This window comes from Lepidochelys kempii, chromosome 1, assembly GCF_965140265.1.
Source record: "Lepidochelys kempii isolate rLepKem1 chromosome 1, rLepKem1.hap2, whole genome shotgun sequence".
NCBI classification, from domain to species: domain Eukaryota; kingdom Metazoa; phylum Chordata; order Testudines; family Cheloniidae; genus Lepidochelys; species Lepidochelys kempii.
Genome location: NC_133256.1, coordinates 205,407,089 through 205,431,441, shown reverse-complemented (window position 1 = coordinate 205,431,441; position 24,353 = coordinate 205,407,089). Strand labels below are relative to the sequence as shown.

The 24,353-nt window shown below is 40.7% G+C and overlaps 1 protein-coding gene across 14 annotated transcripts in view; it reads right to left on the bottom strand.

Moving 5' to 3' along the window:
- STXBP5L (syntaxin binding protein 5L) overlaps nucleotides 1-24,353 on the bottom strand; it is a 441,073-nt gene that overhangs the window by 127,856 nt on the left and 288,864 nt on the right. For all 14 annotated transcript variants that reach the window (XM_073309811.1, XM_073309757.1, XM_073309702.1 and 11 more), the window contains 4 exons: nucleotides 18,447-18,601; nucleotides 16,106-16,178; nucleotides 9,499-9,646; nucleotides 6,066-6,133 (listed from right to left, as the gene is read on the bottom strand). In XM_073309811.1, the coding sequence (XP_073165912.1) occupies nucleotides 6,066-6,133; nucleotides 9,499-9,646; nucleotides 16,106-16,178; nucleotides 18,447-18,601 (444 nt within the window). The remainder of the gene's footprint in view (nucleotides 1-6,065; nucleotides 6,134-9,498; nucleotides 9,647-16,105; nucleotides 16,179-18,446; nucleotides 18,602-24,353) is intronic.

Sequence of the window (24,353 nt, the reverse complement as noted above, 5' to 3'; positions counted from 1 at the left end):
TGAGGGTAATTCACAGATTACTATGAGCCACAAATGTGATGTGGCTGTGGGGTAAACACAAATACAATCCCAGGATGCATCAGGTGAGGCATTTTCAATAGAGACAGAGAAGTATTAATGCCACTGTATCCGGCTCTGGTAAAACTTTGTTTGGAATACTTTGCACAGTTCTGGTCATCCATGTTCAAGAAAGATTAATTCAAACTGGGAGAGGTGCAGAGAAGAGCTGCTAGGGTTAAGGGAGGATCATGGTAATGGAATCAGGATAATGGAGGGCTTATCTTATAAGAGAAGGCTGGAAGAGCTTGGCTCGTTTAGCTTAGCAAAAAGAAGACAGAGAGGATACGATTGCTTTCTATAAATATCTCAGAGAGCTAAACATGTAGGAAGGTAAAGAACTATTTAAGCTAAAGGACAATGTTGGCATAAAAACATATGGGTATAAACTGGCGATGAACAAATCAGGCTGAAATTTAGAAGAAGGTTTCTAACCATCAGAGGAGTGAGGTTATGAAATAGTCTCCCAATAGAAGTCATGGGGACGAACAAATTAATTAGTTTTAAGAGAGAGCCTGACAAATTTATAAGTGCAATTGTATGATGGGGTTACTTGTGATGGTGCAGGGCAGGGTTCAACAGCCCGGGGATCACTTCCAGTTTACGCCTTATGTTCCTAAAACTCATGCTTCAGGGCTTCAGCTGCTCACCTGCAGGTGTCAGGAAGGGATTTCCTTCACTCCCACAATATATTCCTCTGAAGCATCAGAGATGGCCATGGCTGGAAATGGGACGGGATAGGCCAGTGTTCTGAGATGGCACTGAGCATTCTCCATCTCAGGTGCTTGGCTGACCAGAGTTTGCTCACATGCTCAGGGTCTAAGTGATCACCATATGTGGGCTGGGAATGAATTTTCCCCCAGGTCAGATTAGCAGCTACCCTGTAGCGTTTTCACTAGGGCTGTCAAATGTTTACAAAATTAATTGTGATTAATCGCAAGATTAAAAAATGAATTGTGATTCATCAGTTTTAACTGCACTGTTAAACAATAACAGAATACCCATTTAAATTTATTATAAATATTTTGGATGTTTTTCTACATTTTCAAATATATTGCTTTCAATGACATCTCAGAATATAAAGTGCACAGCGCTCACTTTATATTATTATTTTTTATTACAAGTATTTGCACTGTAAAAAAAGAAAAAAGAAAGTGCAATCTACAAGTTGAAGCATGTTTAGCATATCTGGCACGTAAATACTTTGCAACACCGGCTACAACAGCGCCATGCAAACACCTGTTCTCACTTTCAGGTGACATTGTAAATAAGAAGTGGACACCATTATCTCCATAAATGTAAACAAACTCGTTTGTCTGAACAAGAAGTAGGACTGAGTGGACTTGTAGGTGCTAAAGTTTTACATTGTTTTGTTTTTAAGTGCAGTTATTAACAAACAAAAATCTACTAGGGCTGTCAAGTGATTAAAAAAATTAATCACAACTGCTGTTGAACAATAATAGAATACCGTTTATTTAAATATTTTTGGATGTTTTCTACATTTTCAAATATATTGATTTCAATTTCAATGCAGAATACAAAGTGCACAGTGCTCACTTTATATTTATTTTTATTATAAATATTTGCACTGTAAAAATAAAAGAAATAGTATTTTTCAATTCACCTAATATAAGTACTGTAGTACAATCTCTTTATCATGAAACTTGAATTTACAAATGTAGAATTATGTATTCAAAAATAAAATGTCAAACTTTAGAGCCTACAAGTCCACTCAGTCATACTTCTTGTTCAGCCAATCGCTCAGACAAACAAGTTTGTTTACATATGCAGGAGATAATGCTGCCAGCTTCTTATTCACAATGTCACCTGAAAGTGAGAACAGGCGTTTGCATGGCACTGTTGTAGCTGGGGTTGCAAGGTATTTACATGCCAGATGTGCTAAAGAGTCATATGTCCCTTCATGCTTCAACCACCATTCCAGAGGACATGCATCCATGCTGATGATGGGTTCTGCCTGATAACGAGCCAAAGCAGAGAGGACCGACGCATGTTCATTTTCATCAGCTGAGTCAGATGCCACCAACAGAAGGTTGATTTTATTTTTGAGGGGTTCGGGTTCTGTAGTTTCTGCATTGGAGTGTTGCTCTTTTAAGACTGCTGAAAGCATGCTCCACACTTCATCCCTCTCAGATTTTGGAAGGCACTTCAGATTTTTAAACCTTGGGTTGAGTGCTGTAGCTATCTTTAGAAATCTCACATTGGTACCTTCTTTGCATTTTGTGAAATCTGCAGTGAAAGTGTTCTTAAAACAAACATGTGCTGGGTCATCATCTGAGACTGCTATGACATTAAATATATGGCAGAATGCCGGTAAAACACAGAGCAGGAGACATACAACTCTCCCCCAAGGAGTTCAATCACAAATTTAATGAACACATTATTTTTTAATGAGCATCATCAGCATGAAAGAATGGCCTCTGGAACAGTGGCTGAAATATGAAGGGGCATATGAATGTTCAGCATATCTGGCATGTAAATACCTTGCAACGCCAGCTTCAAAAGTGCCATGCAAACACCTGTTCTCACTTTCAGGTGATATTGTAAATAAGAAGCAGGTAGCATTAACTCCCATAAACGGAAACAAACTTGTTTTTCTTAGCTATTGGCTGAACAAGCAGTAGGACTGAGTGGACTTGTAGGCTCTGAAGTTTGACATTGTTTTATTTTTGAATGCATAATTCCACATTTGTAAGTTAAACTTCCATGATAAAGAGATTGCACTACAGTTCTTATATTAGGTAAATTGAAAAATTTTCTAAAGTTTTACATTGTTTTGTTTTTGAGTGTAGTTATGTAACCAAAAAAAATCTACATTTATAAGTTGCACTTTCGCAATAGATTGTACTACAGTACTTCTATGAGGTGAATTGCAAAATACTATTTCTTTTATCATTTTTACAGTGCAAATATTTGTAATAAAAATAATAATATAAAGTGACCACTGTGCACTTTATATTCTGTGTTGTAATTGAAATCAATATATTTGAAAATGTAGAAAAATATCCAAAATATTTAATAAATTTCAATTGGTAATCTATTGTGTAACAGTACGATTAAAACTGCAGCCCCATCCATACTCCACTCCGAGGCCCGCTCCTGCTTCCCGCGGTCCAAGCCCAGGCTGCTCCTCTTCCCTAAAGTGGATGGGGGCTGAGGCTAGGGCAGGCTGGCAGGGGCAGCAGGGTGCTGGGTCTGCTCGGCGCTCCAGGGCTGGGGGCACTAAGGCGGGCTGGCCAGGGTGGCCCATGGCTGGGGCTGGTGGGCCAGCAGCTGCAGTGGGGGGCTCGGGACTTCGGCGGGTAGAAGGAGCTGGGCCTCGGGCAGAAGGGGTGGAACTGGAGGCTAGCCATCCTAAGCAGGCGGTTCACGTGCCACCCATGCCTGTGGGCTGTAATACTTTAGTCCAATTTCAGTTGTTGGGGCTCGTGTGAGGGTGGCTGGGTGGTGGTGGTAGCCTGTGATACACAGGTGGGACTAGACCAGTGGTTCTCAAACTATGGGGCAAGACTTCCAAAGGAGGCACAGGAATGTGTCAAGGGAGGCACAAACTGTGTGTGTTTCTTTGGTTTTTTAAGAGCTTTGGCTATCAGCCCTGTGTTGCTGGGGCTCGTGCAGAAGGGCCTTGCATACATGGGAAGCGTGGATAAAGGGGACAGCCAGAGTTCCGCCACCCAAGCTCGGGCTCTCCCCCCCTCCCCCAGTTCCTCACTGGGAGGCAGTCCAAGCTCAGGCTCTCCTTCCTCACTGCAACCCTCACCTGGAGGTGGTGGGGCTCTGACTGTCAGCCCTGGGGTGGCAGCAGCAACGCAGAAATAAGGGTGGCAATGGGGCACTAAGTTAGCTGTGAAAAGTGATATTGACACTTCTGTGCTGCTGCTGGCATATTGCTGCCTTTAGAGCTGGGTGGCTAGTATATGTACGTGGGGAGGAGAGGCGTAAACTTCATTGCACTGCAACCCCCTTCTGAGAACAAAAATTACAACACAACCCCATGAGGAGGGACTAAAACCTGAGCACACCCGAGCCCTGCTGCCCCGGGTTGGGGGGCCAAAGCCGAAGCCCAAGGGCTTCAGCCCCAGGCGTGGGGCCTTTAACCTGAGCCCTGCCGCCCAGGGCTGAAGCCCTTGGCCCCAGGAGGTGGGGCTTGAGCTTTGGCCCCGGACTCTAGCAAGTCTAACACCAGCCCTGGCGACCCCATTAAAACGGAGTCATGACCCACTTCGGGGTCCCGACCCACAGTTTGAGAACTGCTGGACTAGATGATATTGTGGCCCCATATGACTTTGAAATTGTATTTGAAGAAATATCGCCTTACAAACAGTTATCCAACATTTATGCTAGTTCGTGAAACAAAGTTCAACATATTCCAATACAGTCATATTTGTGTATTAATCAATTAGAAATTTAAGAGATTAATCATATCCCTGGTAGAGCTGTTTTTGTTCTTTGGCAATTCTAAAAAAGTGGAAAAAAAATCATTTTGGATCAAACGGAAAATGAGATTTTCAAAACTGTCAGCAAATCAAAAAGTAAAATAAAAATATTTTGGGTTCAATGAAACAGTTTGTTGACCTGAAATGAAACGCTTTAGTTTGGTTTCAAGCATTTTTTTAAAGTTTTTTATTTTTTTAATAAAAGTAAATTATGAAACAAAAAGTCATTTTGAACCAAAAAACCTAAAGATATTGTTTTTAAAATGTTGAAATGAATTTTGGATTTTTTAAAGGTTTTTCATACCAAACCAATATGGTGAAACCGACATGAATTCAGAAAACATTTTGGTGTCACCGAATCTACATTTTTCATTGAAAAAATGTTTTGTACAAAAAATTTTGCCCAGCTCTAATCCTTAGTTCTTCATAACTATGTCTATAAGAAAATGTCTGGCTATCAAGCTGCTTATCTTGGTAAAATACGTGATTTTGTAGCAGTTAGCACAAACCAATTCACATCCAAACTTATGCTTTGTAATTAACATTCTATGGATAAATAAAACAGGCAATTAAAAAGTGAATTATCAGTAGGAGAAAAATGATGAGTAATCCCAATATGGACAAAATTCATACTTCTACATGGGTGGCATTTCTCAATAAATAAAACTTATTCCAAGAGTTGGTACTCATGATGAGTGCTTAAAACCACAGAATACTTTAATACTGTAAATATTTCTCCACTCACGCATCTGAGTCATCCAGAATTGTTCCTGAGTCTGTCACTGAAATGTGATTCCCTGCCCCCTCCACCCTCTTCTACTGCAATGCTGTGTATTACAGACACAATCTAGCTTGAAAGGTAAAATTCACACCAATGCACAGCACTCAAACAAATTATGGGAGATTAACACTAAATGGGTTCCATCGCCAATCCAGCCACAGCGCCCCCAATAAACCACAAAACCACCCCTGCAGAAATGCTTGTGGTACTCTTGGCTCTCTGCCCTTCTAATGCTATTTCTTCCTCCCTAATACCCACTGAAGACTACAGCACTCTCTTGCATTGGCCACACCTTCCTGGGGATATTTAGATCCCCTCTTCAGGGGTATACAGGACCCTTACTAGCTTGCAGTCTCAGTCCATGGTTCCTATCCTTGAGCTAGCGTTGCCAACCCTCCAGGATCATCCTGGAGTCTCCAAGAATTAAAGATTAATATAAATTAACTATTATGTCATGTGATTAAACCTCCAGAAATATGTCCAACCAGAATTGGTAACCCTATCTTGAGCACAAGGCTCTATATTCTACTTAAGACTTTATTATTAAGCTTAAGTGCTGCATAAGTACTTCTGTAGGCCCTCTGGACTGGGGGGAATTTCACCCTAAAAGAATATAAATTTCTGTTATGTAATGAAGTTAGAGTGTTCATATTCAGATGCCCTAGTCAGCCACCTATATTGTGAGATGGGTAGGGCTGACCTATAGATGTACATCATTAAAAGTTCAAGATATTAACGTTTGTAAAAGCACAAACCTTCTGTTGTGTTCTTACCCTGTAATAATAATTTCAGGATATGTCTGTGTTCCTAGGTTCCATGCTCCCCCACTGATTGGCCATTCCTAAACACAATTACAAGAGTTCACAGAAAAGAGTTATTTCTTATGGTCCTGTGGACTGCACATTTTTAAATGAATAACATCATAACAAATTATACCTAATTTATAAAAATGAAGACAAGGTTGTAACATTATCTTGATAATTTTTAAATACATTTATGTAGATGCAACTTCTAATTTATTGTTTATAATATTATCTGTCCTAAAAGCATAGAGATTTTTAAAACAATCATTAAATATTTGTGTGGTCTAGTGGAAGGTTCTGAATTAACAGCTTTTCAGACTGAAATTCTTTATAATAAGGGATGGAGGAAGGAATAATAAACAATCAATTGATCCTTCTATTGGATTCACACGGGCTGACCCTTGGGGCTTCAACAGGTCTCTGTATAGGCATAACAGTCTTCTTGCGAGGATCCAAACGCAGGATTGGGGCCTTAGATTAGACAAAATGCAGCTGTGCAAACTTTTGAACGCTGCTTTGTCAATGTGCCTCAATCATAAGAATATAAGAATATAATAATGGCCCTACTGGGTCAGACCAAAGGTCCATCTAGCCCAGTATCCTGTCTTCCGACTGTGGCCAGTGCCAGGTGCCTTAGAGGGAATGAACAGAAGAGGTAATCATCAACTGATCCATCCCCCGTCGCTCATTCCCAGCTTCTGGCAAACAGAGACTAGGGACCCCATTCCTGCTCTTCATGGCTAATAGCCATTGATGGACCTATCCTCCATGAATTTATCTAGTTCTTTTTTGAACCCTGTTATAGTCTTGGCTTTCGCAACATCATCCAGCAAGGAGTTCTACAGGTTGACTGTGTGCTCTGTGAAGAAATACTTCCTTTTATATGTTTTAAACCTGCTGCCTATTAATTTCATTTGGTGACCCCCCCTAGTTACTCTGTTATGAGAAGTAGTAAACAACACTTCCTTATCTACTTTCTCTACACCAGTCATGATTTTATAGACCTCAATCATATCTCCCCTTAGCCATCTCTTTTCCAAGCTGAAAAGTCCCAGTCTTATTAATCTCTCCTCATACAGAAGCCGTTCCATACCCCAATAATTTTTGTTGTCCTTTTCTGAACCTTTTCCAATTCCACTATATCTTTTTTGAGATGAGGCGACCACATCTGCAAACAGAATTCAAGATGTGGGCATACCATGGATTTATATCGAGGCGACATGATATTTTCTGTCCTATTATCTATCCCTTTCTTAATTATTCTCAGTATTCTGTTCGCTTTTTTGACTGCCGTTGCACATTGAGTGGATGTTTTCAGAGAACTATCCATAATGACTCCAAGATCTCTTTTTTGAGTGGTAACAGCTAATTTAGACCCCATCATTTTATATGTCTAGTTGGGATTATGTTTTCCAATGTGCATTACTTTGCACTTTGAGTTAATCAACAAAAGCCTTCACTGAGATAACCAGCTATAGGGATGGGAGGAGAATTCAGCCTCCAAAGTCAATTTAGTTCTTGCCTTCTTTGCTAAGGCAGCATATAATCTTAAAGACCATAAAGAGGACTGTCTTGATCATGATTCCTGCACATACCAGTTTCCATGGGAAAGGAAGACAATGTCTTCCCAGTCAAGCTCCCGTAGGAGTTCAAGAAAAAGAAGGCAAGACAGCTGCACCCAGTTACCAGAAATATATGTATTCCTGGTTAAAAACTATTTTAAAATGGAGTTAGGATTAAAAGCACATATCAGTAATTTAAGGGTTAAAACATTACAGAGGTGTTGTAATTAGTCCCAAACCAAGTGCTATAAATCCAGGAAATTCTGAGTTACAGTTAAACTTAAAAGAAACCATCACATGCTGAGGTATGGAAATGCAGTTTAGAGCACCTGAACAAATTTAACTCCATCCTGTAGAGAAACCATGCAATAACCATACTATTCTGACATGCATAATAATGCCTGTAGTTCCAAATTAGATTAAACTGATTTTTAAAGACACATTTGCTTTTTTCCCTCTCTCTTTCTCAAGGAGGAGAACTGGTTGCAAGGGGACTAGGGTTGTGGGAGCTTCTTGCCTAGGGAACAGAGAGACAAGTATAGAAATGGAAAGTCATGAACTTGGGGTATTGATTGGTAGGGACAGGACTGCCCAGGGCTTTGCTTATAAATAACTAGGGCTATAACTATGCTCTTCCCTCGCCTGCTCAACTGCTCCCAGGGAGGATGGAATTAGTGTGTGTGTGTGTGTGTGTGTGTGAGAGAGAGAGGGGTGTGTGTGTGTGTGTGTGTGAGAGAGAGAGAGAGAGAGAAGGGTGTGTGTGAGAGAGTGAGTGTGGGGGGGAAGGTGTGCTGAATGAGCGAAGATGTACGTACAGTATAGATGCCTGGAAAATGGCTGGGATCATCCTGGCTGATGTGGAATGGATGGGTGTGGAGTGGGGGGATGGATGTGCAGAATGAGCAGATGGGCAAGTGTGGAATGAATGGAGGTAGGTGGTGAAGTGTCTGGGGAGTTGTGTGTGTGTGGGTAGAAACGAACTGGAGTAAGTGACTGGGAGAATTAATTCAGGATGTGGGTGTGAGTAGGAAAAATTGGCAACATGACACATTTATTTAGAGTTATACAAATGCATTTATATTTATGTACATTTATGCAAATATATGTAAATCAGAACGTACTTTTTTTAAATGGTGGCAATAATGGCTAAAAAATATCATTAATTCTAAAAACAAAAATTTGCAAATGCAGACAATGCATCAGGTTTCTGTGAGTTTTAACCACATGGGAAGTTTGGAGGGTTTGTGTTGTTTCATTACTGAAAACAGCAGAGACGAAAAAACAGTCTGATACCAGGAGCTAAATTTCTTAAAAGACCCATTTTGAATAAATTTTACCTCAAACTAATTAACAGATTTACTTGCAAATTCTCAGAAAGGACCCATGATCCTGCAACGAGGTCTGCAAGGATGGAACATACTCTCTCATAGTACCCCGCTGAAGTCAGTGGAGCATCATGTGGGAACAGGGATCTGAGTGCCTACATAGAACCAATTGCAGCATCAGAGCCCAATTGACTTTACTCAGATGAGAGTGAAATTTTCTGTGCATGCATGCTGTCAAATGCACAGAGTAAACAAACTGAAAAAAATAGTGAAAAATCTTTTCCCCGATAACATCTTTCAGTTATAATAATCTCAGATGTTACTTGTAACTACAATAAAGGAAAAAATTTGAGATAGAAATATGAGTTTCAAATTGGTGATATCCCTTTATCTTATTTTAATATGAGTATTAATGTGAGAAGACACACAATGAAAATCATTTTCCAGAAGATTAGTACACAGTTTAGATTTTTACAATTAAACTCTCTTCATAAATAAAATGTACTTTTTTTTTACCTTATTGCTGTATCCTTGCTTTTTATGTTTAGCTCCTACAGAATACAACACGGGAATCAAATCTGGAGGACAATCAGCAAAATATTCTGTACAGGTAACTGGTGACTCATGAATGTCAATGGGATAAGGATTTTCAAAGATTGGAAAACTAATGGAGGAAGACAATTTATTAGTATCATTGTGACACATGAAGTAATATTAGATTTTCTTAAATATTAAAGTATATAAAACAAAAGCAAATTTATCTAAATTAAAACTATCATTATTCATAATACATGCTATTTTCCTTATTTCATATTTTCTTTAAAACATATTTATTGTTTTTAATCCCAAGAATAAAATTTACCAATAAAGCCAATAAAGGTGACAAAATTAAGGTACCATAACTGCAGTCCTTCGTCTTGTCAGTTTTTAGTCACATAAGTAGTCCTGCTAAAGTCAATGGGACTACTTGTGTGAGTAAAGGTTTGCAGGATTAGGTTCTAATTTTTCCCCACATCTCTAGAATCTTCCCTATAAAACATAAATATTACATATGTTTTCTGAATGCTATAATCAATAACATATGATTTATATTACAATTAGAATAAAAGAATCATAGAATATCAGGGTTGGAAGGGACCTCAGGAGGTCATTTAGTTCAACTCCCTGATCAAAGCAGGACCAATCACCAACTAAATCATCCCAGCCAGGCTTTGTCAAGCCTGACTTTAAAAACCTCTAAGGAAGGAGATTCCACCACCACCCTAGGTAACGCATTCCAGTGCTTCTCCACCCTTCTAGTGAAAAAGTTTTTCCTAATATCCAACCTAAACCTCCCCCACTGCAACTTGAGACCATTACTCCTTGTTCTGTCATCTGCTATCACGGAGAACAGTCTAGATCCATCCTCTTTGGAACCCCCTTTCAGGTCGTTGAAAGCAGTTATCAAATCCCCCCTCATTCTTCTTTTCTGCAGACTAAATAATCCCAGTTCCTTCAGCCTCTCCTCATAAGTCATGTGTTCCAGCCCCCTAATAATTTTTGTTGCCCTCAGCTGGACTCTTTCCAATTTTTCCACATCCTTCTTATAGTGTGGGGCACAAAACTGGACAAAGTACTCCAGGTGAGACCTCACCAATGTCAAATAGAGGGGAATGATCACATCCCTCCATCTGCTGGCAATGCTCCGACTTATACAAAATGCCGTTAGCCTTTTTGAGAACAAGGGCACACTGTTGACTCATATCCAGCTTCTTGTCCACTGAAACCCCTAGGTCCTTTTCTGCAGAACTGCTGCCTAGACACTCGGCCCCTAGTCTGTACTTGTCCTTGTTGAACCTCATCAGATTTCTTTTGGCCCAATCCTCTAATTTGTCTAGGTCCCTCTGTATCCTATTCCTACCCTCCAGTGTATCTACCACTCCTCCCCGTTTAGTGTCATCTGCAAACTTGCTGACGGTGCACTCCATGCCATCCTCCAGATCATTAATGAAGCTATTGAACAAAACTGGCCCCAGGACCGACCCTTGGGGCACTCCACTTGATACCAGCTGCCAACTTAAAGACAAGAATTGTCCATAAAATTATGCTGTAGACATACTGTATTAGTAACCATGTCTCATAATAAACAATTTTACTCAATTTGACAGTGGAATATTAATTCTCCATGGTTTGTACTGTTGAAGCAATTGCAGACAAGTCAGCCCTCAATTTAATTGCTGTTCACTTGTATTAGCTTTATCTGTCAAGATAAGGAGTAATGCCTCACACTTAGAGCAACAATAAGCATAGAATGTCATTCATAAATGAAAAATGCACAAGGAGAGGTTACTTACCTTGTTCAGTAACTGGAGTTCTTCAAAATGTTTTGTCCCTATGGGTGCTCCATGTGAGGATATCAGTGTGCCCATGCACTCTTGATCAGAGATATTTCTGTTAGTAGTTCCTGTGGGCTTGCACTGCAGGCCTCCTCATGCTCCGGGGTATGAGAGAATATAGGGAGGAGCAGACCTGTGCCACTCCAGTTCCTCTCAACTCAGAGCATGCTAAATCTCTGAAGCAGGAGGAAAAAGAGGGTGGGTAGTGGAGCACTCATAGGGACAAAACATCTCAAAGAACTCCAGTTACTGTACAAAGTAAGTAATGTCTCCTCCTTCTTTGAGTTAATGTCCCTGTGGGTGCTCCACATGAACATAAGAATGGCCTTACTGGGTGAGACCAATGGTCCATCTAGCCCAGTTTCCTGTCTTCTGACAGTGGCCAATGCCAAATGCTTTAGAGGGAATGAACAGAACAGGGTAATTATCTAGTGAACCAATCCCTGTCATCCAATTCCAGCATCCCAATAATGAGGAGACTCCTGAATAGTACCTTAATGTGGAAGAAAGTGCTGAAGAGATGGACCCAGTATGGAGTATAGAACACCTTCACCAAAGACTGCATTCGCACTGGAGGCATGAAGTTGGGCATAAGGCAGTGAAAACATGAAATGGAGTACCAGCTGGCTGCCTTTCAAACGTCCTTGATGGGTACATTCCTAAGGAGGGCAACGGAAACAGATTGAGATCTGGTAGAGTCAGCAATGACTCTAGGAGGGGATTGCATCCCAGAGGACTCATAGCAATGCAAAGTGCACTCCAATACCCAGTTAGTTAGTTTCTCTTGGCAAAGGAAACAAAGAGTCTGGGGGGATACCCCGAAGGGTTTAGTTCTGTGAAGAGTAAAAGCTGGGGCTCATCTTATGTCCAGTATATGGAGACTCATCGCTTCTCTGGATGAGTGGGTTTTGGGGTAAAATACCAGCAGATGAATATCCTGATTGGTGTGGTACTCTGATGACACTTCAGGGAGGAAGTGAAGGTGGTGATGCAACATAACTTTGTCTGGATAAATTGTAATATGGAGGGTCAGCCATGAGAGCTACTAGTTCCCATCTTTCTGGCTGAGGTGATTGTTACAAGAAACAAAATCTTGAAGGACAGATGGAATAGCAAGTAGGTTGCCATAGGCTCAAAGGGAGGTCCTTTTAATGTGTTAAGTGCTAAATTATGGTGCCAGTGTGGGGTAGGGTCCCACACTGGATGGAACAGATTAAGGAGGCCCTTTAAGGAATCTTGTTGTCTAGGATGTGCAAGACAAAGACACCCTTGAATGGTGGGTGGAATGCTGCAATGACAGATAAATGAATCTTAACAGAGTTCAGGGAAAGACCGAGAGATTTGAAGGTTAGTGCCTAGTCGAAGATGTATGCCTGGGGAGAATTGGCAGGAGATACAGAATGTTGGGTGCACCAGATTTCTACTTCTGCTGGTAAATCCTTCATGTAGTAGATTTCCTGCTATTTAACAGAAACAACTGAACTTCAGGAGAACATTTCTGCTCTACATCCAAGAACTACCGAGAAGTCAAGACCTGAGAGGCAGGGCTGATCGGTTGGAGTGGGTTATGGAGCCTGATTCCTGGATCAGGAGGTGTGTCATCAGGGGAAGGTGCAGAGATGGACATGTCATCAGATGGGTCAGGGTTAGGAACCACACCTGTCTCCGCCATGTGGGAGCTATGAAAATGATAACTGTTTTTTTTTTCTTGTTTCAGTTTGAGCAGGGCTTTGTGGATCAATGGAGTCTGAGGGAATGTGTATAACAGACCTGGGTGCCAAGAGGCAAGGATAATGTCTTCCAGGGAGTTGTGCCATGTTCCCCACTTGATAAGCAGCATTTTGAGTTGGAAGGTGCGGAAGATGCCATGTAAGACAGATTTCTTGAAAGGCAACATTGGTCAGCTCCCACTTGTGGTCTTGATGGAAAATTCAGCTCAGTGAATCTGTGATGGCGTTCTGTGATTCTAGCAAAGAGATCACTGAGATATCTATTTTCTGGGCTAAGAACCAGTTCCATAGCATTATCAACTCTTCGCATAAAGATTGTGATTTTGCTCCTCCTGGGCAGTTTATATAGTACATTGTTGCTCAGTTGTCCAACATCACTCTGACTGATTGGAGATAGCTGAGAGGTAGGAAGTGAAGACAGGGCACTGATGTGTAGTGACAACTCTTGAGGAGTCCACCTGCCTTGGGCAGTATGATCTTGTAGGTGAGCACCCCGTCCTAGAAGTCAGGAGCCTGTAGCGATGATGTGTATGGCAGGTAGACATGAGAAGGCAGTTCCCATGCAGACTTTTTGAAGGTCCTTTCACCAATTGAGGGAGTGGAGTACAATCCATGGGACTAACACCTCTGTGGACAGCACTTCATTGTTGGGAGTGTAGGATGTCTTGCGCCAGGCTTGAAGACACTGGCAGTGCAATCTTGCATGGGGGGTTACAGATGTGCAGGCCATCATGTGTCCCAGGAGCTGAAGACATGCCCTTGCCATGGTTTGTGGGCTCTGCTGCAATGTGGAGATCATGTTAGACATCATGATGAACCTGTCTGCAAGTAGGGACACCCTGACCACCATAGAGTCTAAGGTGGCCCCAATACAGCTGTACAGGTATCAGGATTGATTTGTCTATGTTGAGGTGAAGGCCTAGGCAGTGGAATAGAGCTAGGGCCTTCTGAGTGTCAGATTGAACTTCAAGAAAAGAATGGCACTTGAGGAGTCAGTCATCCAGATAGGTAAAAATGACTATTCCCAAATGCTGACTGTGGGCCATGACAATGGAGGGGACCTTTGTAAAGACCGTTGGGGCTGTCAATAGGCTGAAAGACAGGAGACTGTACTGGTAATGGTCGGCACTTACTATAGACCTGAGGAAGCACTGGTGCAGTGGGTTTATGGCTGCATGAACCAGTCCCTGAGATCTAACAACAGAATGATTGTTATAAGCTCTCTGTAATAAGAGCTTGAAACTGCTCTCTTGTCCCGAGGCAAAAACTCAATAAAGTAAGAAAATTTACTATAGTTGGTTAAGTCATATTTTGCCATCAGGACTTGGTAGTTGGTGACTCGGAACTGAAGAGAGGCTGATGAGTGGCTCTTAAGCCCTAGGAGGTCCAGATGCGTATGCTTGTTATCAGACAGTGCTGATTTGAAGTGATGTTTCCTACTCTTTCATTGGCAGCATCAACAACAAGAAAGGTAGGGCTGGGATGAGAAAACAAGTACTCCATAATGTGAAGGTCCTTTGAGAGAGGAACCTTAAAGGTACCATTGAGTCCAGGAAGTGTTCCTCTCAATGAAATAAGTTTAGCGATATTGGAGGTGGTACCAGAGAATGCCCCAGTCATTCTCGAGAGGACTGGCTGTCAGTGGATGGTACTAGGTAAGATTACATCTTTGAAGAGTCCTTAGTCTTGAATGAGTCCTTCTGTCTGTAAGAGTCCAATCTTGGTTCTAATGGGTCCATACCTTGAGACTGCTCAACAGTGGGTTTCTCGGTACAGTTTCTCAGCACCTGGTTTTGTACAAGTCTCTTTCAGCAGTGCTGGGGTATCTGGTGGGAGCTTTATCAGTATCTGCAGCAGGACGCAAATCTCCCTACTCACAGATCTAAGTGGAGAGGAATGGGTCTCTTACATTTGGTTGTTTTCTGAAAGACTGAAGTTGTCCCCTGGTTTCTAGAGGTCAGAGCTGGAGCTGATGAAGTCTCTGCAGCGGAGTCTAATGTACAGGATGGAGGGCAGAACTGACCACACAGGTCTAAGGGAGCACTCAATGAGAAGTTTCTTCCCTTAGTTTTTGCCAGTCTTTAAGCCAGAGCAGATCTTACACTTGGATGGGACGTGAGTCTTTCTAAGAGAATGGAGGCAACTGGAGTGCCCATCACTGAGAAGTGACTGGTGACTGATCTGGCAGGGCTTGAATCCTGGGTTCTTGGGCATATTCTGCAAGAAAAGCCACCAGTCGAGAAGGCCAGAGAGGAAAAAGGGGGGAAGAAGTGGGGGGAGACCCCCCTTCAAAGCATAAATTGTGCTATAAAGGTAAATTAACAGCAAAAAAACTAAAACTACATATGAAAATTAAGCTTAAAAATGTGGCAGAAGAATAACTGCGTTAGCTAGATAGTAGATGCCTCAAAACTCCAACGATAATTACAGGTGGTTGAGAAGGAACTGGAGTGACGTGGGTCCACTCCTCCCTATATGCCCTTATACTGGAGCATATGGAGGCATACAGTGTAGGTGCAGACCCACAGGCACTAATAACAGAAAAATCTTCAATTGAGAGTGCATGGGTGCACACACATCCTCACCTAGAGCACCCATAGGGACAATAACCCAAAGAAGAAGGCCTGATTCTGATTTCACTTCCACCAGGTTTTACACTGCTGTAACTGAGTTGACTTACGTAGAAAAATCAGACAAATGAATATATGCTCGCCTAGTGAAATATTGTTGAACAGGTCTGTCAGTATTGACTGGAGAGGAGAAAGAATGAGTATTATTAGAATTAGATGTGCTGAAGATATTAATAATTTTGGAGCATCTACCGTGTGTGGACATAAGATATTACCTTAGAAAAATGGGAAAACCCGCTGGCCTATATTATCCGAGGGTAAAATTGCCTCCAGTGAATGTAAAGTTTTTATACCGGCAAAATAAAAAAGAAAAGTTTGAATAGACTTTCAACATTATCAGCTATATATTTATGAAGCAGGAACAGTTTTATATAGACTTTGTACTTACTTGCTTTGTGTTAGGTCAACAACAATGAGATCTTTTTCCAATAGTACAACTACAGCATAGGGTTCTTGAAATTCTAAAAGTGAGGAATCAAGCACAAAAAACATGCAGAGCTTTCCTGTTAAGCCTTTTAACCAAGTTAGCCAAATTATATAATCCTCTCCTGAACAATTATTGTATTTTAAATAAATGATTTGAGATAGAAGTCTGAATAATAACTAAAGACAGATTTGCCAATTAGAAAGGATGGCATTTGATTAGAGTCAGACAGTGATGTAGATGGCCCACAATGACAAGTAGTTTTGGCGACGTAATTTTTGATAAACATATATAGCAAAAATAGCATGGTATAATTATAGCATGCGAACATGGTGTTGAATTAAAAATAAAGGAGTGGAGCAGGTGACATCTGAAGGCAGCTGGGTATGTTACTCTATCACTGAATCTACTCATCACACACAGGGAGGTACCCTTGTTATAGACCTTGTGATCATAGACTGCAAAGGTTTAATGGGTATTAGAGCTTTTCTGTGGGCAGTGATTGTCCAAAGCTACATTCCACCAACTCCTTGAGATGCACAGTCCACCAACTCCCAATAGTGCACAGCTGTAATCTCAAATGCAAAAAGTTCACTAGATCCATTATTTTAAAATGTGAATTGGGGAGAGTTAATGAGGAGACAAAGATAACGAAGGTACACTCTGGAGGTGAAGAAAGAGATGCAGTTGTACTGCAAACAGAGTTCGGGAGGAATAGCGTGTAATGGGCTGAAAAAGAAGACAAAGATTTAAACTGCCTCCTCCCCTCCTAAATATCAAGCTGCCATTTGCAGTTTAGACTGTGGTCTTCTAACCACTCTTACACCACTTTCCTTTGTAAAAGTGAATTTTTATCTAAGTTGCCAATCACCTTGGTATCCAAACTATGATGTTCCAAGTTTGGGGTTTTTTAACAGAAATGAGTTCCAGATAATAAAGGAAACAAAGTAGGAAAGAAAGAAAAAAGTTAACACAGTAAGTATAAGGCATTATTTATATACTGGGAAGTATTTTTCATAATTAAAACATGCATTGCATAAATTGGTTTTTGTAGCAATATTATTGTTATGATTTTGTTGTGAGACTGCTGGAGGCATCTACTATTTTGTGATCAATTCAGGTGCAGTAGCTCTCTCTCTCACACATGATGTGCAAGGTTGAACTCCTCAGATGGTTGAAGGCACAAGGCTGAATGAACCTGAGGAATGTATCAACTAATGCTCTTCCCTTTGTGGTTTACTATTAATGCACATCCTGTGGTAGCATATTGACACACTGGATTATGAACAATACAGACTAACATAAAACAAAAATGTACTACTGTGTAAATCAGTAAAAGAATCCATAATATGGAAGCACCACTAAGTTTAACATAGTGAATTGGCAGCCCAGATACATTAATTCAATTATTGAAGCTTCCATTCACTAGACATTGGAAATAAATATTTGCTTTATACTAATTCAAATTATTCAACAAGGTTTTATTTTTATTAATTTACGTGCTAAATGTTTCTTCTACATTTCTGCTCACCCTCTTTTATGCTGAAGATACCAGACTTAATTTCTTATAGGTTTTTAGCTTTCCCTACCCCTCACCCTTCTTAGTTTTTCTGTTAATTTAGTCCTCAATTTAACAGTCCATCCCTGTTCAGCAGAGCAAAACCCTTCAGCACATTCTTAATTAAGCTTGTGCTTTGCTCAAAAGGGATGGATTTAAGCACAAGCTTAAACACTTTGCTGATTTAAGGACTTAACGTTCATGAAAAGCACCAGAATTACAGCCATGAGACTACAAAGAGTCTGGTGGCACCTTAAAGACTAACAGATTTATTTGGGCATAAGCTTTCGTGGGTAAAACACCACTTCTTCAGATGAATGGAGTGAAAATTACAGATGCAGGCATTATATAATGACCAAGCCATGAGACTTAAGCTCTCCATTTATTTCTGAGTAGTGGCAATGTAAGCTTCCTTACATTGACTGATCAGTGTGTGTCAACTGTGACTTGGAGCTCCCCTTCCCCCCACTCCCCACCTCCCCCCACCACACCATGGTAAGAGGGGAATTCAGCCCATTCATTTCTTGATCTTTCTGCGGAGACTGCAAACAAAGGGTCCAGCTGCTGTCAATTGTGGTGTTGGTTTTTGTAACATGGAGAACTGTCCTTTGGGAACTGAGATCCCCAACTTGTTTATCATGCTGTATGGACACTAAATTCTGTGATAAGACCACTTCATATAATTTTTTAACGAATAACATTTCTCTTCTTTGACAATACTGTACTATTGTAGCTTCATACACTCACCATTTGGATATGGTGTTTCACAAAGAGTTAAAAAGTCAACTATAGGGTGATCCATTTCAAGCACCGTAATAGCTTTTCCATGCATGATGGTTAGACTTGGTCTTCGACAAGCTTTGTCATAGGATAGTCCACCAGAAAAGATTATAAATGGTTCACTGTGTCAAAAAACAAAAAGCAATAATAGATCATCTCTATAATCTCACATTTGTGTCATGCCTTTCATCCCATAGTGTTTAAAAAGAGAAAAAATGAAATTGTGGTGGTGGATTTGTACCACTAATACAGATGCAGATTTTGAAGGGTTTATTTTTGTGTGTGGAAATATTTTGAGAGACCCATAGCACTGAGAAAAGTAGGTTTATACATATACATATATTTACATTAATTAAAAATAGGCCTTCAAATACCACATTTTGAATCTCATCATTTTCAGGTCCCTCTAAAAACTACCCTTTAAAAAGTTATACATAATGAGATTTAGCTGTGTAAAAATACATAATTATTTTATTAATTAAAAGAAAAACCTTTACAGTATTTTTCAGTATAACTGAACATTTATGAACAATGGGTAACAATGGATAGCTTGTTATATGTCATCTACTTCCATATTTGGAAGTCTTTATGTGGGCTCTTGAGCTGTCTGAACACTTTCATGAAGATCCTGTCCTTGGTCATAGTAGCCATTGCTTTGTTGAACATCCTCTTCTATAAAACAAGGATTTTTGTGGAAGTAACCAACTAATCCAACTGGACACTTTGAGAGAGATCAGGTTTTTCATGAAAGGAGCCATCGGTGTGTCAGAGATATTATCTAAATCTATAAACTGGGGAATTAATACACAAAAACACTACAGTATGTGTATGTTAAGATTGATCTACACAGACATAACTAATGCAAAATCTCAAAACCAAAAGAAGTTAAAAACATCCAGCAGTCCATACTCCTCCCATCCAGAGACAGACCCCTCACCACTAGCACAACCACTTCAGACAATATACCACAAAGTTAATTCTACCCAAGTAGAGGGGCCAGTCTTCCTGCACCCTCTTCCCCAAACTTGAGTGTATGTGATTTCATATAGCTGTATATAGACCTGTGAGAAAGTGAGTCTGTTCTGTTTGTGTGTGGTGGTGGGTTGTCCACACCTAAAACATCAAAGTAATTCAAACGTAACGGAAAAGCTCTCATGGAAAGAAAGGGAAAGAAACTTGAACTCTGGAAAGCTGCAATGCTGAAGGTTCTCAGTCTCCCATTACTAAGATATTTTATACAGAAATGCTGAATACAGAAGAAATACCACCTTTCTACTCCTCCTTGGTATTGACCCACTTAGCCATTCAAGGATTTAATTTCTGTAATACAATAGACCATTGGATACCTTAAGGAGATAGGATATCAGACTAAATGGACCACTGGTCTGTCCCAGTATAATGAGGAGACAGAACAGTGGACTAAATAAACAATGGTCTGTTCAGGTCTGGCAGAGAGAAAGCATACTAGCCTTGATAAGCACCAGAGAACGGCCTATATATAAATAGTAAATTGGACTTTCCTGGTGTGATAATTCCTAATTTCCTATAAAGAAGAACAAATGCAGCTTTGTATGTTGTAAAAGACTAAATATTAAATACCTAGAAAACCTCCCAGCAAAATTTTTGAATTAAAATATTAAAAGATGCAATTGCTACTGTTAAACTATACAGTCTTTACAAAGTTCAAAACCCTTTTAAAGACCTTTTCAATTCATCGACAAATATTTTTAGGTCATATTGTACCTTGTTTTGTAATATGTTACTTGTCATAACATTTCTGCCTCTACACAAATTAAACGGAACAACCGGTATAAGCTAAGCAGCTCAAACTCCAACTTATATAACTGGAATCTTGTATCTGTTAGTTTTGGATTCCAAAAAGATGGTGATAGATGAAAAATTTATTGCTGGGTTGCTAAAATAATTCAGAATATAAGGAATAAAGCCAAAGATTTTGAAATAATGTACATATGATAATGATAATGTTTGCCTGCTTCTTTGTAACATAACTTTAAATAAATTTAAATAAAATAATTCTTTGTACACTTCAGTCTTAAAATACTATAAAGCAATAGAAAGATGTATTTTCTGATTCCCAAATGTAACTTTTTTCTGTGAAACTTATGAAAAATCATTGACCTATCTAGCAAATGCCTGGTTGTCATAATGTGGTGGAGAGGTGCATCCTTCTATCTCAACTCGCAGAGCTGCTCATTGCGTGCTCAGTCCACACTTAGATTCCAGTCCTATGGATAGACCACATGGTGGTTCTGTGCGGGTAGCGGGGTAAAAGGCACATCACAACAACAACAACGCTGTGGATGAGGCTAATTCCACCACATTCCATGCAGAAGGCATGAGATCTGTGCATGGAACTTGGGGCACAATCTGGCAGGCATTACAGAAATGCAAATAATTATATTATTATGTCCCACTAGTCCTACATGTGATATACTTAACAAGTGTATTTCAAAATTTGAAAAAACACTTGGACCTTTACATAAATTCTCACAAAGACAAAAACTTACATTTAAAATCTATTAAAGTTGCCTAAGGAGAGAGTTCTCCTCACCCACACAAACCCTTAAAAGTAGGAATTATCCAGTTAAAATATTCTTCTTTCTCTCTATCCCCACCAAACATCATATTCACCATTTTCACAGACAGATTTCTCCCCTCTATAAACAACTCCCTTACACTTTTATCATGTGTAGTAACACAACACACACATCCTAATTCCCATGATTACACTATAACACAAAACCTTAACTCCAACAACAACACATATCTTTTAGACATTCCATACCAGAATATTGTGTTCTTCTCTGATGGGTAAGTCTAAGGTCAGAGTTGAAGTTCTGCATTATAATGCAATTTTAGGAAATGTTGGGAGTTAGTATATGCTGGAGGTGTGGGTTTTTTTAAAGTGTTTTCTCTGTGGGCATTTCCTTTTTAAAAATTGTTTGTAGGAATATAGTGGAAAATATGACAGGTTTCAGAGTAACAGCCGTGTTAGTCTGTATTTGCAAAAAGAAAAGGAGTACTTGTGGCACCTTAGAGACTAACCAATTTATTTGAGCATAAGCTTTCGTGAGCTACAGCTCACTTCATCGGATGCATACCGTGGAAACTGCAGCAGACTTTATATATACACAGAGAATATGAAACAATACCTCCTCCCACCCCACTGTCCTTCTGGTAATAGCTTATCTAAAGTGATCATCAGGTGGGCCATTTCCAGCACAAATCCAGGTTTTCTCACCCTCCACCCCCTCACACAAATTCACTCTCCTGCTGGTGATAGCCCATCCAAAGTGACAACTCTTTACACAATGTGCATGACAATCAAGTTGGGCTATTTCCTGCACAAATCCAGGTTTTCTCACATCCCCCCCACCCCCATACACACACAAACTCACTCTCCTGCTGGTAATAGCTCATCCAAACTGACCACTCTCCAAGTTTAAATCCAAGTTAAACCAGAACATCTGTGGGGGGGGGGGGTAGGAAAAAACAAGAGGACACAGGCTACCTTGCATAATGACTTAGCCACTCCCAGTCTCTATTTAAGCCTAAATTAATAGTATCCAATTTGCAAATGAATTCCAATTCAGCAGTTTCTCGCTGGAGTCTGTATTTGAAGTTTTTTTGTTTTAAGATAGCGACCTTCATGTCTGTGATTGCGTGACCAGAGAGATTGAAGTGTTCTCCGACTGGTTTATGAATGTTATAATTCTTGACATCTGATTTGTGTCCATTTATTCTTTTACGTAGAGACTGTCCAGTTTGACCAATGTACATGGCAGAGGGGCATTGCTGGCACATGATGGCATATATCACATTGGTGGATGTGCAGGTGAACGAGCCTCTGATAGTGTGGCTGATGTTATTAGGCCCTGTGATGGTGTCCCCTGAATAGATATGTGGACACAGTTGGCAACGGGCTTTGTTGCAAGGATAAGTTCCTGGGTTAGTGGTTCTGTTGTGTGGTATGTGGTTGTTGGTGAGTATTTGCTTCAGGTTGCGGGGCTGTCTGTAGGCAAGGACTGGCCTGTCTCCCAAGATTTGTGAGAGTGCTGGGTCATCCTTTAGGATAGGTTGTAGATCCTTAATAATGCGTTGGAGGGGTTTTAGTTGGGGGCTGAAGGTGACGGCTAGTGGCGTTCTGTTATTTTCTTTGTTAGGCCTGTCCTGTAGTAGGTAACTTCTGGGAACTCTTCTGGCTCTATCAATCTGTTTCTTTACTTCTGCAGGTGGGTATTGTATTTGTAAGAAAGCTTGACAGAGATCTTGTAGGTGTTTGTCTCTGTCTGAGGGGTTGGAGCAAATGCGGTTGTATTGCAGAGCTTGGCTGAAGACAATGGATCGTGTGGTGTGGTCAGGGTGAAAGCTGGAGGCATGCAGGTAGGAATAGCGGTCAGTAGGTTTCCGGTATAGGGTGGTGTTTATGTGACCATTGTTTATTAGCACTGTAGTGTCCAGGAAGTGGATCTCTTGTGTGGACTGGACCAGGCTGAGGTTGGTGGTGGGATGGAAATTGTTGAAATCATGGTGGAATTCCTCAAGGGCTTCTTTTCCATGGGTCCAGATGATGAAGATATCATCAATATAGCGCAAGTAGAGTAGGGGCTTTTGGGGACGAGAGCTGAGGAAGCGTTGTTCTAAATCAGCCATAAAAATGTTGGCATACTGTGGGGCCATGCGGGTACCCATAGCAGTGCCGCTGATCTGAAGGTATACATTGTCCCCAAATGTAAAATAGTTATGGGTAAGGACAAAGTCACAAAGTTCAGCCACCAGGTTAGCCGTGACATTATCGGGGATAGTGTTCTTGACGGCTTGTAGTCCATCTTTGTGTGGAATGTTGGTGTAGAGGGTTTCTACATCCATAGTGGCCAGGATGGTGTTATCAGGAAGATCACCGATGGATTGAAGTTTCCTCAGGAAGTCAGTGGTGTCTCGAAGGTAGCTGGGAGTGCTGGTAGCGTAGGGCCTGAGGAGGGAGTCTACATAGCCAGACAATCCTGCTGTCAGGGTGCCAATGCCTGAGATGATGGGGCGCCCAGGATTTCCAGGTTTATGGATCTTGGGTAGTAGATAGAATATCCCAGGTCGGGGTTCCAGGGGTGTGTCTGTGCGGATTTGATCTTGTGCTTTTTCAGGAAGTTTCTTGAGCAAATGCTGTAGTTGCTTTTGGTAACTCTCAGTGGGATCATAGGGTAATGGCTTGTAGAAACTCGTGTTGGAGAGCTGCCGAGCAGCCTCTTGTTCATATTCCGACCTATTCATGATGACGACAGCACCTCCTTTGTCAGCCTTTTTGATTATGATGTCAGAGTTGTTTCTGAGGCTGTGGATGGCATTGCATTCCGCATGGCTGAGGTTATGGGGCAAGTGATGCTGAAATAGCCCAACTTGATTGTCATGCACATTGTGTAAAGAGTTGTCACTTTGGATGGGCTATCACCAGCAGGAGAGTGAATTTGTGGGGGGGGGGGGGGTGGAGGGTGAGAAAACCTGGATTTGTGCTGGAAATGGCCCACCTGATGATCACTTTAGATAAGCTATTACCAGAAGGACAGTGGGGTGGGAAGAGGTATTGTTTCATATTCTCTGTGTATATATAAAGTCTGCTGCAGTTTCCACGGTATGCATCCGATGAAGTGAGCTGTAGCTCACGAAAGCTTATGCTCAAATAAATTGGTTAGTCTCTAAGGTGCCACAAGTACTCCTTTTCTTTTAGTGGAAAATATGACACATAGACCTTTTAAACCCCTTCTCAGTCAGACTCCAATTCAGGAATGTATTTAAGCATGCAATAACTTTAAGCATATGCTTGAGTCCCAATGATTTAAATGGGACTTAAGTATATGT